This window comes from Epinephelus fuscoguttatus, linkage group LG23 (genome assembly GCF_011397635.1).
Source record: "Epinephelus fuscoguttatus linkage group LG23, E.fuscoguttatus.final_Chr_v1".
Classification (NCBI taxonomy): Eukaryota; Metazoa; Chordata; class Actinopteri; order Perciformes; family Serranidae; genus Epinephelus; species Epinephelus fuscoguttatus.
In genome coordinates, this window is record NC_064774.1 from 989,025 (window position 1) to 1,005,197 (window position 16,173).

A 16,173-nucleotide genomic window follows, 5' to 3' on the forward strand; every position below is an offset into this window, starting at 1 on the left:
CTTTAATGGTAATCAACACGACTTTAGCCAGGTCTTCAGTGCCGAAATTAGCCAGGACTGAGTCCAATTCAGCTTCAATTGCGGCCACTATGTCTGCGTGCATTGCTTCATCTTCTTCTTCACCTCTCATGTCTTTAATCACAACCTCCTCCTCCTCACTTGTCTCATACCTGTTGGAGAGGAACGCTCCATGTTTCACAGCCTTGGGTTTCTTCCACCTTGGTGGTGTTCCCTCAGCTCCACCGCTGTGACCGGCACCGGACTTTGTGTGCGCGGTTCTGTCCTTTGTTCGCGCACCAGACTGCTGCGCCCGGCCCAACTTCTCTTTGTCCTCGGCCTCGTAGTTCTCCTCATCCACAGAGCCTTTCCCCGTCGGTACGTTGTTGGGTTCTCTGGGGTTTGGGTTACTTCTTGGGTTAGAGTGAGCTTAGTCTCTTATCACTCTTAGTCAAACTTTCCAGCCAGAGGAATTATTAAGAACTTTTGTGGAAGTAAATGTTAGCAACGCTCGCTCCAGGCTCAAACCAGCCCGCCATCTTGCTACGTCATCTCCCCGTCTTGCAGGGAAATGTGTTAACTGCCCTGTTAACTGCTTTACCACTGCGTCCATGCAACATAATTCAGATAGACGAGGTGGGAAGAATGGGTTAATAATGAATGTCCCAACCCTCACCTATGGTCATGAACTCTGGGTAGTGACCGAAAGAATGAGATCACAGATACAAGCGGTGGAAATGAGTTTCCTCCGTGGGGTGGCTGGGCTCAGCCTTAGAGACAGGGTGAGGAGCTTGGACATCCAGACAGAGCCCGCAGTAGAGCCGCTGCTCAGTCACATCAAAAGGGGTCAGTTGAGATGGTTCAGGCATCTGATCAGGTTCCTCCAGGGCGCCTTCTGCTGCAGGTGCCCCGGGGCAGACCCAGAACATGCTGGAGGGACTACATATCTCGTCTGGCCTGGGAACACCTTGGGGTCCTCCAGGAGGAGCTGGAAAGCATTCCTGTGGAGAGGGATGTCTGGGGTGCTTTGCTCGGCCTGCTGCCCACGTGACCCAGCCCTGAATAAGCGGATGAAAATGGATGGATGGATGGATGGATGGATGAACGACCACATTTCTCTGTAACATCTTTGTGTGTGTGTGTGTGTGTGTGTGTGTGTGTGTGTGTGTGTGTGTGTGTGTGTGTGTTTACTGTTTCCTGCAGACGTCCAGCAGCTGTTGGTGGTTAAAGAAGAGGTTCCTCCTGAGCAGCAGGAGTGGAGCTCCAGTGTGGACCAGGAGGACCCAGAGCCTCCACACATTAAAGAGGAACAGGAGGACCCAGAGCCTCCACACATTAAAGAGGAACAGGAGGACCCAGAGCCTCCACACATTAAAGAGGAACAGGAGGAACTCTGGATCAGTCAGGAGGGAGAGCAGCTTCAAGGGCTGGAGGAGGATGATATCACCAAGTTCACATCCACTCCTGTCCCTGTGAAGAGTGAAGATGATGAAGAGAAACCTCAGTCCTCACAGCTTCATCAAAGACACACTGAACAGATGGAAACAGAAGCAGAGGGAGAGGACTGTGGAGGAGCAGAACCAGCCAGGAACTCAGATCCAGATACACATTTACAACCTGAGACTGATGACAGTGATGATTGGACAGAGACCAGAGAACCTCAGTCAGGTTTAAACTGTCTGAAAAATGATCAAGTCCCTGTCAGTGATTTGATTGTTTGTGGGAAAAGATTTAGCTGCTCTGAATGTGGGAAAGGATTTAATTACAGAGGAGATTTGAAGATACACATGAGATGTCATACAGGAGAGAAACCATTTAGCTGTTCTGAGTGTGGGAAAAGATTTGGTTACAGTGGAGATTTGAAGAAACACATGAGAACTCACACAGGAGAGAAACCATTTAGCTGTTCTGAGTGTGGGAAAAGATTTGGTTACAGTGGAGATTTGAAGAAACACATGAGCACTCACACAGGAGAGAAACTATTTAGCTGCTCTGAGTGTGGGAAAAGATTTGGTCACCGTTGGGATGTGAAGAGTCACATGAGAACTCATACAGGAGAGAAAACATTTAGCTGCTCTGAGTGTGGGAAAAGCTTTGGTCAAAGTGGAGATCTGAAAAGACACATGACAACTCATACAGGAGAGAAACTATTTAGTTGCTCCGAGTGTGGGAAAGCATTTGGAAGAAGCGAACATCTGAAAAGTCACATGAGAACTCATACAGGAGAGAAACCATTCAGCTGCTCTGAGTGTGGGAAAGTATTTAGTCGAAATGATAAACTGACTGTGCACATGAGATCTCATACAGGAGAGAAATCATTTAGATGTGTAATTGGTGGGGAGTAATTTAGACAAAGTGGAACTTTATATACAAATATTAGAACTCATGATGGAGGAAAATTATTCAGCTGCTCAGTTTGTACAAAAATCATTTACATGGTAGATAGCTTTAAAAACTCACATGATAACTCATATAGGAGACTGACCTTTCAGCATGAAATCTGAAACATAAACTGGACAGTTACACAGTTGTATGAAAAACCTATTGACTATAGTGTTTGTCACCAAAGATTCACTTGGCCAAAACAACACTGAAACCAACGGGGTGTTGTTTGTCAGTCCTCACAGCCTTATCAAACTCAAACTGAGGAGAGCAGAGAGGCAGAGCCTTCAGCCAGCAGCTCAGCTTCACAGATGGAAACAGAAGCTGAAGGCTGGGAAATATATTTTAATATATTGTTTTTCATTCACATGCATGCTGCTCAGGGCTTGACAGTGCAAGCGTTTTACTCGCATTTGTGACTAAAAATAGGTGTGTGCGAACTGTAAAAAATATTTAGGGCCACGTGTGCCGAAGCAGCCTATATTTTTGTCAATAAAAAAATATGATAATCTAACCGCAAATGTTGGAGAAACTCCAGCAGCCTCCCCTCTTTCCTCTTCCTCGTGTGACACGGTTATAGGCGGTTTTCCAAGCCACTGTTGGCACAATGAATATAAGTCCCACTGTCGGCAGCGTGGAAATAAGTCAAAGTGTGGAGGAAGCGGCGGACCTACGGGGAAGCCTGCTCCGTTCTCCCCGCAGTTAGGGACCGTTCTCCACAGCCATGCTGTCGGCTGGGTGGAAATAATGCCCTTTTCACACAGAGCGCGCGAAACGCACGACTCCGCCGACCAGCCCATTCATTGTGTATGTGCAACCGCAGCGCAAGAGCGCACCGCTCTGCCGGCGAGCTGAGTGGCGCACGAGAGGGCCACGGAGTCTGCGTGCCACCAGCCTGCGCTCAAATTGAAATTTTTTAAATTTCCTGCAGTTAGAGACCGTTCGCCACGGTACCTCTGCTGGGCAGGGTGGAAATAAATCCTGCAGAGTTTCAGAGGACCTGGAGAAAGTTTTAGGATAGTAATAACATTATATAAGACAATCAAATTGCAAAGATAATATATATATAAGACAATAACTATAAAGACAAAATTAAATTGCAATACTTTTTCAAAACTTGATCATTTTACCTTTCTGTACATTTTGTATACAAATTCATGAAATAATTTTGCTTGTAAATGTCTATTTGCATCACGTTTATTACAGAAAACACATTATTTGACCAATTTACATTGTGCCCCCAAAGTTGTTTGTGCGCTCCTTACTTTTTCAACTTAGGAGCACATGTGCTCCTTGGGGAAAAAAGTTAGCGTCAAGCCCTGCTGCTCGAGGATTAGGATTTTTGTGGAGCGAAATGGTGTTTATGATTTAATGTTAGAAGGAAGAGTAACAAGTGTTTAACCATTAGTGACAATAAAATCTGTGTTAGATCAAATATGTAATCAAGTATATGATCAATTGTTTCATTAAATGTGCTGAGAGTGTATTTGTACTGTGTGAATTTATTTCCTAGTTCTCATCACACCGGTGTCTCATGTTACATTGAGCTGCAGTGATGGAATCGCAGTGTAAAATTAGCAACACTGTCAGTCATCACTGCAGACTGAAATGAACTTCATTTAAGTTCTAATCATGCTAAATTCATGCGTTTAGTGTGTACAATGATCTCTCTGTTTGTTAGAAGCTCTGTTTTAAAACCAGTGGAAATAGAGCCCTCGAACAATGAAATGATTCTACTGACCTACAACACTATATAGGCTACTCTCTTTTTTTTCCTACTCTCTGTCTTTTATTTGAGAGTCCGCACTTTTGCCCATGGATACATTTTCCTTCAGTGATCTGATTGGTCAGTGTGATCAGATCCTCAGAAATTAACCTGCTCCGGAGCAGATTAGCTGTCCAGCATAACTTACCACGGTGATACATCCCGGTAAAAGAGGACCAGCTTTGTAGTACTGAAAACCCAGAGTTAACCCTGAAGTTACCTCACTAACTCTAAATCCTGCTTCGTAGCACAGCCTCCTGGAATGCATCCTTCCATTTAAGTGATGTTTCCTGTTAAAGTTGAAACTGAAGGAGGGAGACTTCAGGTCTGATATATGTTTTGAGGGTGAATGCTTTTTTTTGTCCTCTATTTCCTGATCCTGCCTGGAGGGGAAACAACTATTTTATACTTCAACATGAGAATAATCTCACAGACAACTTTAAAGTTAGCCATTCAGTGTTTACTAGTTTATTAAACAACCTTTTTGGACCCTTTGCTGTGAAATGTTTTGAAGCTTTAGTTTCCACGTTTAAAAAATGAACCTTCCAGTTCGATGAATGTAATTCTTTCAAAAAAAGTTTATTTTAATCATTTATCTTCCTGCATGTGTTTTTCTGCGTGAGCCCAAGAGTACTCGGCAATTCCAGGTACACTTCTGTACTTTTATTTTGAAGCCCATGAGCTCATCTCTACCGGAAGCTGTACTCTTTACTGTTGCCAGCGTCACACTGTTTGAACAAGATGGCGTCTGGTCGATAGGTGTGTTAGCAGAGTGTCTTTGTTGTGTTTTTAAAGTGTGAACATGTCTAAAGTCCAAATGCTGAGAGCGTTGGTGAAGCAGCGACTAACTGCGGCTGCTGAAGAGATATTTGGGCTGTTTGAAAGAACGATAGCAGAGTACGAGGAGGAACTTTGTCGATCAAAAGAGGAGAACGAGCGACAACGGAAACTACTGGACGCTGTTTTCAACCCTCAGCTTCGGTTACACAGAGCAGGTTTGTTCATTAAACATTATAAGTTCATTATTAATAACATAACTGCAGGTTTGTTCAATAAATATTCAGTCTGTCGACGATTATACGCCGCGTTAGCTTCTGTGGTGTCGTTAGCTTCTCTGGTGTCGTTAGCTTCTCTGGTGTTGTTGTCTTATGGAATCCGGAAGGGTTCTAAACGTCTGTTTTGTCGTCCGTATTAACAAGTCAAATATGTTCATCTTAACGCGTCAAATACACATTAAGACGACAGAAATGGCCTGTTAACAGGTACATTTCTGACGTACCAAGACGTTTACTATTGGGTGCAGCCATTTCACCAGTTTCGGAGGGGAAGCTGATGTAACAGTATTCGGTATACATTGTATTCGCATAAGTGTCCACTAGATGATAGAATTAAATCAGAGTACATTGGACATAGTGTTTAGTCATCTATTCTGAGTGTGTGATATATGTGTGTCTCATATATTGTTGCCAGGCAACCACCCCATCACGTCCTCACGCTAATCTTTCCCTGTAATCATTCTACCGTGTTTTTTGTTTGTTTTGTTTTTCCCCGGTAAGTAGTAGCTAGTTACTGAAATGGACAGGCAGAGGGTACTTGCTGCAGCTGTGGTTGATACATTGATACATTCACTATCGGACTTTGAATGTCAGAAAGCCCAACTAAACAGTCTAAACAGTTCCTGTTAACTGCTTTACCACTGTGTTCATGCAACATAATTCAGATAGACGGAGTGGGAACAATGGGTTAACAATGAGTTAAACCATGTTTGTTTAGGTTTCCTTATATTAGTGGTCATGTTATTATTATGCAGCCTATAATCATCTGTCCTATGCCTGCCACTCGGCACACAATGCACCCGACCCCGATTTCTGTCCTTGAGGATGGCGGGCCCACAGGGCGAGCAGACCGGTGCCGGTTGGCCAGAAGGGCTGCAGCTGTGGCGGTCGCAGAGGCAAAAACCTGGGTGTGGGTGGAGTTTGGGGAGGCTATGGAGAAAGACTTTCGGAAGTTCTGGCAGTTCACCGTTAACCGACTCAGGAAGGGAAAGCAGGGCTTGTCTCAGGCGAGACAATAAAGTGAGAGTTGTGTCCGCGCATACTTGGTGTAAAGTCAAACACGTTCTTGGTGGGTGTTGGCCTCGGCCAGGGTTGTCCCTTGTCACCAATCCTGTTTGTGACCTGGACAGGATTTCGAGGCGCAGCCGGGGGAGGAAGTGGTCTGCTTTGGGACCTCAGAATTGCATCTCTGCTTTTCGCAGATGATGTGGTTCTGTTGGCTCCATCACACCGTGACCTCCAGCATCCACTGGGGCATTTTGCAGCAGAGTGTGAAGCAGTTGGGATGAGAGTCAGCACCTCCAAATCTGAGGCCATGGTTCTCTGTCGGAAACCGGTGGATTGCCCTCTCCAGGTTCGGGGAGAGTTACTGTCTCTGTAGTCTCTATATACAGATTCTACATTCAGTGAATGTAGAGTCTGTAGGCAAACCCCGGAGATCTTGCCTCCGGAAGAAGAGCGGAAGAGCCCTTGTTTCCGATTGGAGGCTGTTTGTAGTCCGCGTGATATTGACCAATCACGTTTGAGCCGGCTGCAGTTGTTGCCAGGTTAAATGGTCCATGTGGTGAACTAACGAGGCAGAACGTAATTGGCGTCACTGCAAACTCTGAATCCATCACAATGGTTCAGCATATTTACTTATATAAACGGAAGTCGGAAACAGAAGTTCGCTTCCTCCGGCCAAATCAAACTGGAATGCCAAAAAATCAGGTGTCTGCCCCCAGAGGCTGTATCGCTGTCTGCCAGAAGTCAGACACCGAATACAGCCGATGGGTTCTGAGAATGCTGCTTCAAGTGAGGGAGTTCAAGTATCTTGGGGTCTTGTTCACGAGTGAGGGTAGAGTGGAGCGTGAGATGGGTCCGTGCTGCTTCTGCAGTGATGTGGGTGCTGCAGCAGACCGTCGTGGTGAAGAGGTAGCTGAGCCAGAAAGCAACGCTTTCGATTTACTGGTCCATCCACGTCCCAACCCTCACCTATGGTCAAGAACTCTGGGTAGTGACTGTGACGGAGCGGGCCCGTCACTGAGTGCGGGCAGTGCACACACACACACACACACCAACACACATGCTACGCGTTGTGCGCTACATGTCACACACCACTTGTCAAACATTTCCGAGCCCCGTTCTTGTCCACTACATCAGTCGCAATTATCGCCATAATTCACCACCCCACAGTTCTGTAGTTCGTACGAGGGTGCACACTCACCGTTCTACACGCCTGTTCATACACATTCATATCACATAGACACTCACCGCAGATGCCGGGTTGTCCTCCCCGCCGTCCTCTGTCAGGCGCCGAATCGGCCAAACAGGGGCGTATTTATTTCCTGGTGTTTAAAGGGGACGTAGCGGGAAAATGGTCACCTGATGAATTTAAATGTGTGTTTGCTCTGATTATGTTTATTTTTCAGAATTGGAGACTGCATGTTGACATATTGAGCTGTGAATATTTAAAGGAGGTATTTCTCTGTGGTTAACTATTATTCAATCCATTTTTGGTTGTTTCTGTTTGTAGGAAACACTGATTTTAAAGTTAATTATTCTTTTTGTGTCACGCCCAGTGGGAGGGGCTTATTATATTTCAGGCAGCCATCTTGTCCATGTTGGGGTGGAGAGTTGGTGGTGCATGGCAGGTACTCGAGAGCAAAACAAATTATTGATTGAGCGTGTTTTTTTTTTGACTGTGGTCCTTGTTTTTTTCGCTGGTTGTTCAGCTGTAGTTTGAGTTACTGAAGAACTCATCATCTCAGTCTGAACCCATTGTACATTTTTTCTAAATACTTGTTGTTGCTTTGTAAATATTTTTTTCACTGTTTTGGGAGACTGGTGGAATAAACACCTTTAAACGTATCTTCCTGACTACGCCATATTTTTTTACCCGGAAGAACCCCGCTACAGTGACCAAAAGAACGATCTCGCAGATACAAGCGGTGGAAATGAATTTCCTCCGTGGGGTGGCTGGGCTCAGCCTTAGAGACAGGATGAGGTGCTCGGACATCCAGAGGGAGCCCGCTGCTCATTCACATCGAAAGGGGTCAGTTGAGGTGGTTCGGGCATCTGATCAGGATCCTCCGGGGCGCCTTCCACTGGAGGTGTCCCGGGCCACTGGTAGGAGGCCCCGGGGCAGACCCAGAACACGCTGGAGGGACTACATATCTCATCTGGCCTGGGAACACCTTGGGGTCCTCCAGGAGGAGCTGGAAAGCATTCCTGCGGAGAGGGATGTCTGGGGTGCTTTGCTCGGCCTGCTGCCCCCGTGACCCGGCCCTGAATAAGCGGATGAAAATGGATGGATGAACGACAACATTTCTCTGAAACATCTTTGTGTGTGTGTGTGTGTGTGTGTGTGTGTGTGTTTCCTGTTTCCTGCAGACGTCCAGCAGCTGTTGGTGGTTAAAGAAGAGGTTCCCCCTGAGCAGCAGGAGTGGAGCTCCAGTGTGGACCAGGAGGACCCAGAGCCTCCACACATTAAAGGGGAACAGGAGGAACTCTGGATCAGTCAGGAGGGAGAGCAGCTTCAAGGGCTGGAGGAGGATGATATCACCAAGTTCACATCCACTCCTATCCCTGTGAAGAGTGAAGATGATGAAGAGAAACCTCAGTCCTCACAGCTTCATCAAAGACACACTGAACAGATGGAAACAGAAGCAGATGGAGAGGACTGTGGAGGAGCAGAACCAGCCAGGAACTCAGATCCAGATACACATTTACAACCTGAGACTGATGACAGTGATGATTGGACGGAGACCAGAGAACCTCAGTCAGGTTTAAATGTCTGAAAAATGATTTGCTTGTTTGTGGGAAAAAATTTGGTCACAGTGGAGATTTGAAGGAACACATGAGAACTCACACAGGAGAGAAACCATTTAGCTGTTCTGAGTGTGGGAAAAGATTTGGTCACAGTGGAGATTTGAAAAAACACATGAGAACTCACACAGGAGAGAAACCATTTAGCTGCTCTGAGTGTGGGAAAAGATTTGGTTACAGTGGAGATCTGAAGAAACACATGAGAACTCATACAGGAGAGAAACCATTTAGCTGCTCTGAGTGTGGGAAAAGATTTGGTTACAGTGGAGATTTGAAGAAACACATGAGAACTCATACAGGAGAGAAACCATTTAGCTGTTCTGAGTGTGGGAAAAGATTTGGTTACTGTGGAGATTTGAAGAAACATATGAGAACTCACACAGGAGAGAAAACATTTAGCTGTTCTGAGTGTGGGAAAAGATTTGGTCACAGTGGAGATTTGAAGAAACACATGAGAACTCACACAGGAGAGAAACCATTTAGCTGTTCTGAGTGTGGGAAAAGATTTGGTCACAGTGGAGTTTTGAAGAAACACATGAGAACTCACACAGGAGAGAAACCATTTAGTTGCTCCGAGTGTGGGAAAGTATTTGGAAGAAGCGAACATCTGAAAAATCACATGAGAACTCATACAGGAGAGAAACCATTCAGCTGCTCTGAGTGTGGGAAAGTATTTAGTCGAAATGATAAACTGACTGTGCACATGAGATCTCATACAGGAGAGAAATCATTTAGATGTGTAATTGGTGGGGAGTAATTTAGACAAAGTGGAACTTTATATACAAATATTAGAACTCATGATGGAGGAAAATGATTCAGCTGCTCAGTTTGTACAAAAATCATTTACATGGTAGAAAGCTTTAAAAACTCTCATGATAACTCATATAGGAGACTGACCTTTCAGCATGAAATCTGAAACTGTGTGTGGGAAAAGATGTGGTCAAAATGGAAATCTGAAGAAACATATGAGATCTCATACATGAGAGAAACAATTTAGCTGTTCCGAATGTGGGAAATCGTTAACACAGAAAGAATATTTACATACACACATGAAAATTCATGAGGGAGAAAAGTGATTCCGCTGTTCAGTCTGAAAATCTATTTAGAATATTATTTTAAAAAAGGCTCATGACTGACTAACCCAAACATTTATGTATGTATGTATGTTTTTAAATGTGCAATATGTAATTTTCTGCCGCTAGGGTCTCAAACCAAAACAATAACAGAAGACGGAGTTGGATGACGTCACGAAGTTGCGTTGGATCATGGGAGTTGTAGTTATACAACAGATACAGATCTAACGTACCTCACTCTGTGTAATTGAAACTGACCGTGGCAGTTTTTTTGGCAGAGCGAGCTTCAGCAGCAGAGAAATGCTCATGGACGAGGTATATTCCTGAAGTTATATTCACTTTATGTTTCACTTTTTGCAAATGGGGTCCGTTGGCCGGTGTAGCAGCCCGAGCCGATCTGGTACCTACACCGGATCGTCAAACTCTGATCTAACTATCAGTAGTAACGTTACTTCGGCTGACCCAACGTCCTCTTTTGCCCAGACATGTCCACTTTTCACGTCCGGGGCATCTGGGGGGGGGTTTATAAACTGATTACAATGTCTGGTTTTCTGTATGTTAAGTCATAGCTCTCTTTTTTAGCGACTGTCTCGCTAACCTCAGTTATTTACACTCTATTCAGAAATGCTACTTACTTTAGCTGAGCGGTTGGCAATCTGTTAGTTATTTGAGCACACTGCTAGTTACTTAGCTTTACAGTTAGCGATGGCTTCTCCCTCTCTGCTGCTCTCTCTTGCTCAGTGCGTCTTACGTTTAGCTATTCCTCTGCCTCTTTTATAAATGCAGTTCATTTACCGGCATCAGCTCAGCATTATAGAAACCTATCGTTAGATGTTGTGGTTAGCCAGCCTCCGCTCCACACCGCTCCACAGCGGAGGCCGCTGGCCGGAGCATTGGTGCCCCGGCGGGCAGCAGTGCTTGCAGTACACTGGTGGAAATGATTAATATTTCGATAACATCAGCCAAATGTTTGCTTACCTGTCTAGTAGAACACACGCGAGGTCGGCGTCAAATTGTAGTCCTAGATTTTCACGAAGCTCTCTCCATCTCGGAAAGGCCACACCAATATTTATCCTGGATTTGGCTCTCTTCCTATCCCAAATTCTTTTGGGATCGCTTGGTTGACCTGTACGTTTCCGTTTTACCAGGTTGTTTACCGGGACAGCTTTGGTGTCAGAAGGTACAGCAACCATCAATGCATAATCATGATCCATGATGAGTTAGCTTAGCCTAGCAACAGTAACATTCATTCTCTGACGTCTTATCCAGTCTGCTTCTTCTTCTACTTCATTTAATGTCTATGGTAAGTTACGTCGCCATTGACATGCGACCTAATGACACGGTCCGTAACTGTTAATAATATTTCATATTTATCTGGGTTTGAAAAATTGTTGGAAACATTCCTGATAATCAAAGTACACAACTAAACAACATATATAATATTGGTTTCGTCATTTTTATACATTTTTATGTGGAAAAACTACATATTATACCTTTAAATGTATGCATTTAGTTACTTCCTTACTTACTTTCCAAGATCAGTCTTGTACAGCCAGGGGGAGTATTTCCCCTCTGACAGCCAAGCTGGGTCAAAACCTGTTATCCGGTGGTGACTGGACTTTTGCTGCTTGTCAGGGGCAGGGCATGCAGCACTTTGGCTCTTTCCTGTACTTGAATCCAGAGCAGGAAAGCTACTCTGGCTGCTGCAGGGACAACTAGTGGAGCGCAGGGGTCGTCACAGCAGTCACATTCCACTGTCTCATCATATCGTCTGCCTCTTGATGTAAACAGATGTAATCTGTCCTCTTGCTGCAGTTCGTGGGAGTGACAGCCAGGCACACGTGTTTTGATGAAATGCATGCGCGATTTAATAAAATGTGTGTGTACTACATGAACTACTTTTTTTTTCTGCATATATAAAATCAGATGAACTAAACTAAAAATCAACTGGAACAGTTCAATAAAAGTCTTTCTTTCGAATAAGTGTATTTTCATCATTTATCCTCCTGAGTGTGTTTTTCTGAGTAAGGCCGCAATTCCATGTTTTTTTTTTTGAAGCCCATGAGCTCATCTCTACCAGAAGCTGTACTCTTTACTGTTGGGAACATAGGGTGCATCCCAAGTCCCTTAAAATTACTGCTAGCCACCTTATCTTATGACCTTAACTAAGTGTTTCGTCCCTCCCACTTCGGAAAACATGCAAGGAGTCAGGAGTAAGGAGTGGTGAGTGAGGATTGCTGATTAAGAGACATGAGACGGCCTTACTCTGAAGCGTCACATAAAGCGACATCCTTTTCTGATGATGGTGGCAGCGACACGACTGGATCTGTTGTATAATGGAGCCAGCGTTTGGCATACATCCCAAGTCACATTATATTAGCTGAATTTAGGGTGACCAGATGTCCCGAAAAATTCAGGAAATTTTTTAATGATACTCCTCCTCTCTGACACACACACACATTGAACACACAATTGAATGAATGAATATGAGAAGCAATTCAGCCGCAGTCCCGCTGGCTGGCGCGGTCACTGTTGAGATTACATTCGTTTTTTATTATAAACAAAATGTTTTTTTTTATTGACCGTATGAATGGTTTTGTTTTCAAATAAATATTTGGAAATGAAAATATGCTTTGGTGTACTTTTACAGAGTTTTACAATATTGTAGCGTCCACCAGGACGTGTGGAAGGATGACGCAGTTATTCGGCAAACCACCGTTTATTACTCAGGTTACTGTTGGCCGTAACCACGCCAAACAAACAACAAAACAAGGACTTAGCTGAACGTTAACTCAAACCATGCACTGCTGCTCTCCCCTCCAGCTCGCTCCAAAACACACAAAAACGCGCACTCACACAGCCCTCATCCCCGTCACACTCGCACCCCCGCCCCCCTACCTATACTCACTCAATCCCAAACATGCCATTAACTCACAGAACATTGACATTACAACAGAACATTCACTGCAGGGTCGCTACAATATGTATATCCGACCAGTATGTAGCCTATCAAACTGTATAATTTTCAGCAGCGGTCTGTGTGACCTGCTGCGGTCAAAGGTATAAATGCTCAGAAGTCTAATGTGTTTCATTTTTGTGACTTAAAGGCTTCAGAAAAGACACATTTTTAGGAAAAATCATAGAGAAGCTTGTAGGTTTTATCTAAACAGAGTTATTTGCATTATAAGAACCGTCGTGGCGGTTCTAGGACAAGTGCACTTACATTGATCACTTCCATAAAATAAAATGAGAAAGTGGAGAAGATTGAAAAACTAAATTAATTAGGGAACTGGTCACAGATGTATTGTCTCTGTGTGTTTTACATCTATTGTTGCTTTTAATTTGCAGCTATACTTTTTAATGAAGCTGACATGTCATGACATGACATGTCGCAATTAAAGAACGGTCTGTAGTCATGCCACTGTCACTGTGATGAGCATCATCATCATTATTATCACTATTATTAAATCCACTCGCCATCATTCAACAAGTCAGCTGCTGAGTGAATAAGACATATCAGACCTGTCAGTCTGCCTCAATCAATCAATTTTATTTATAAAGCCCAATATCACAAATCACAATTTGCCTCACAGGGCTTTACAGCATACGACATCCCTCTGTCCTCAGGACCCTCACAGCTGATCAGGAAAACTCCCCAAAAAAACCTTTAACGGGGAAAACAACGGTAGAAAGCTCAGGAAGAGCAACTGAGGAGGGATCCCTCTTCCAGGACGGACAGACGTGCAATAGATGTCGTACAGAACAGATCAGCATGATAAATTAACAGTAATCCATATGACACAATGAGACAGAAAAAGAGAGAGAGAGAGAGAGAGAGAGAGAGAGAGCTGCAGGACAGACGGTAATGACAGTAGCTTACAACATTAATGAGAGTAATATTATTTATTAATATTAATAATTAATATCACCTACAAGCTGTTAAACATTATTCCACTCACATGACATGCAGGACAATTAATGATGGGCAAATGAGCAGCTGCACATTTAACAGCCACACATCACCGACAGTCCGCTGAACAACGCAACGGGTTGTGAATGAAACTTAATTACAACATGACAGTCTTGCAGGAAATATCATTAACGTTAATCTTTGTAGTCACGTAGACGTGTGAATTACAGCGTTTCATTGCAAAGAATGCATGTAACGGGTACACTTGCGCTGTTTCTCCGCCATCTCGTTCAAATGATGTAAGGTGAATTACTCCTGTGTGGGATCAATAAAGTTCTTATCTTAGCCATCTGAGAAGATCAAATACATTGTTTCTGGAGCCTAACTGTTTCCCAAGTATATTAGTGCGTGTGTGAATGAATAAACGAGAGGCATTAATGTACTTTTCTTTGTAGAAAGGCGCTTTATGAAATTAAGTCCATTCACTTGTATTAGTTTACAACGCAGCCTTGCCACATCCAATATGGCGGCGACGTTGACGCATCGACCACTCGATGCGGCGTCTACATATGTCTATGGTTGGGAACGTCACATTGTGGTGAGGGGATCGCGAGACCAGATTGACAGCGTGAACAGATTGGAAAAATTTGGCGGGAGATGGCGGCAGCATCAGCCGGGCATGTATGGGGGGAAAATAATGGTAAAATTTGGGAAATCCCAGGCGAGCTGAAGATAATTTCTTGGCGGTTGAGCGCGACTGTTCCGTGAATGGATCAGAGGTAGGCAGTTGGGCAGGGATGGATGAGGATAAAGGGAGAGATTATGAGTTTGAAGGGGGAGCGAGCGGATGGAGTAATGGGAGGAATAAAACGAAAAAAGACAATGATGGGATTTCTTACAGTGAGGAGGAAGGGGCTGAGCGCGTTGAGAGGGAGACACCTGAGAATTGTGTTGTCATTATAAAGCATGAAGAAGCTCAGCCCCTTTGTGCTAACAACAATTCTGGCAAGTTGCAAAGGTCCTGAATGATGGCAATCTATTGGTGAGATGTGCTAATAGAGAGCAAGTTGAGAAGGCACTCAAACTGAAAGAGATAGGAAAAATCAAGGTTGCAAGCACAGGGAGGGTGGGGGCACAAAATGGTGGTGGATGCAAAGGAGTGATTACAGGGGTGTCACTGAGTGTGAGTATGGAGGAACTTCAGAGGAATTTCAAAGGAGGGAAAATAATGAATGTGGAAAGAATAAAGACAACAAAAGAAGGAATGAAAAAGGATAGCGAAACTGTATTGATTGAGTTTGAAGGAGAGAGTGTACCCAAGAAAGTATTCCTGGGTTTTATGAGTTACCCGGTGAGAGTTTATGTACCAAAGCCGTTAAGGTGCTTTAACTGTCAAAGGTTTGGACACATAGCCAAAAACTGTAAGGAGAAGAGGAGGTGTGCTAGATGTGGGGGAGACCATGAGTATGGAAAGTGTGGAACAGGGGTGCAACCAAAATGTTGTAACTGTGGAGGAGACCATAATGTGGCATTTGGGGGATGTGAGGTTATGAAAAGGGAGAATAATATCCAAAAAGTAAGAGTGGAAAGAAGGATATCGTATGCAGAAGCTGTAAGAGTGTCAAGGGGACAGAACAATGAAACTAATGATCAAGGAGCAGTGGGAGGTCGAGAGCTGCAACAAAGAGCAAATGACAGGATGTATGTGGACAGAAGGGATTTGGTAACATTCATTGCAGGAGTGGTTAACAGTACGGCTGAAGTGAAGTCAAAAAGTGAAAACAATCCAGCTGATTGTTAAAGCAGCAGTGCATCATTTGGGATTAGTGGGACTGACATGGGAAGAAGTGAGGGATAACCTCACTAATCAGTCAAGTCAGGAAACACCATGGGTTGGTTAATACTAATTATAGTAATCATCCTACAATGGAATGCCAGGAGCCTACTGGCTAATGGCCAGGAATTCAAGCATTTCATAAAAGAGATGGCTGAAAAACCAGATGTAATTTGCGTGCAGTAAACATGGTTAAAACCAAATCTAGACTTTGTGATACATGGATATACAGTGATAAGGAAAGACAGAAGTCAAGGGGGAGGAGGAGGTTATGCTACGTTTATCAAACAAGACATTCCATATAGGCTACTGGAAAGGGTAGTGGACCAGGAATATGTAGTGGTGGAAGT

The 16,173-nt window shown here is 44.1% G+C and overlaps 2 protein-coding genes and 1 long non-coding RNA gene across 10 annotated transcripts in view; 2 read left to right on the top strand and 1 right to left on the bottom strand.

Moving 5' to 3' along the window:
* Positions 1-1,791, bottom strand: part of LOC125884193 (uncharacterized) — a 41,935-nt gene extending 40,144 nt beyond the window's left edge. Inside the window, exon 1 of the long non-coding RNA XR_007448667.1 lies at positions 1,657-1,791. This is a non-coding gene — a long non-coding RNA (uncharacterized LOC125884193). The remainder of the gene's footprint in view (positions 1-1,656) is intronic.
* LOC125884150 (gastrula zinc finger protein XlCGF57.1-like) overlaps positions 1-12,021 on the top strand; it is a 561,995-nt gene extending 549,974 nt beyond the window's left edge. Inside the window, exon 12 of the mRNA XM_049568957.1 lies at positions 8,974-12,021. Within this exon, the coding sequence (XP_049424914.1) occupies positions 8,974-9,763 (790 nt within the window). The 3' untranslated portion in view covers positions 9,764-12,021. The remainder of the gene's footprint in view (positions 1-8,973) is intronic.
* LOC125884165 (gastrula zinc finger protein XlCGF57.1-like) overlaps positions 1-16,173 on the top strand; it is an 85,996-nt gene that overhangs the window by 55,384 nt on the left and 14,439 nt on the right. Inside the window, exon 2 of one of the 8 annotated variants that reach the window (XM_049568994.1) lies at positions 4,904-5,139. The exons of 6 other annotated variants lie outside the window; for them this stretch is intronic. In XM_049568994.1, the coding sequence (XP_049424951.1) occupies positions 4,947-5,139 (193 nt within the window). In that variant the 5' untranslated portion in view covers positions 4,904-4,946. Of the gene's footprint in view, positions 1-1,200; positions 3,851-4,903; positions 5,140-16,173 lie in introns of those variants that run through there. One more of the 8 variants, XM_049569002.1, reaches the window with a different exon arrangement.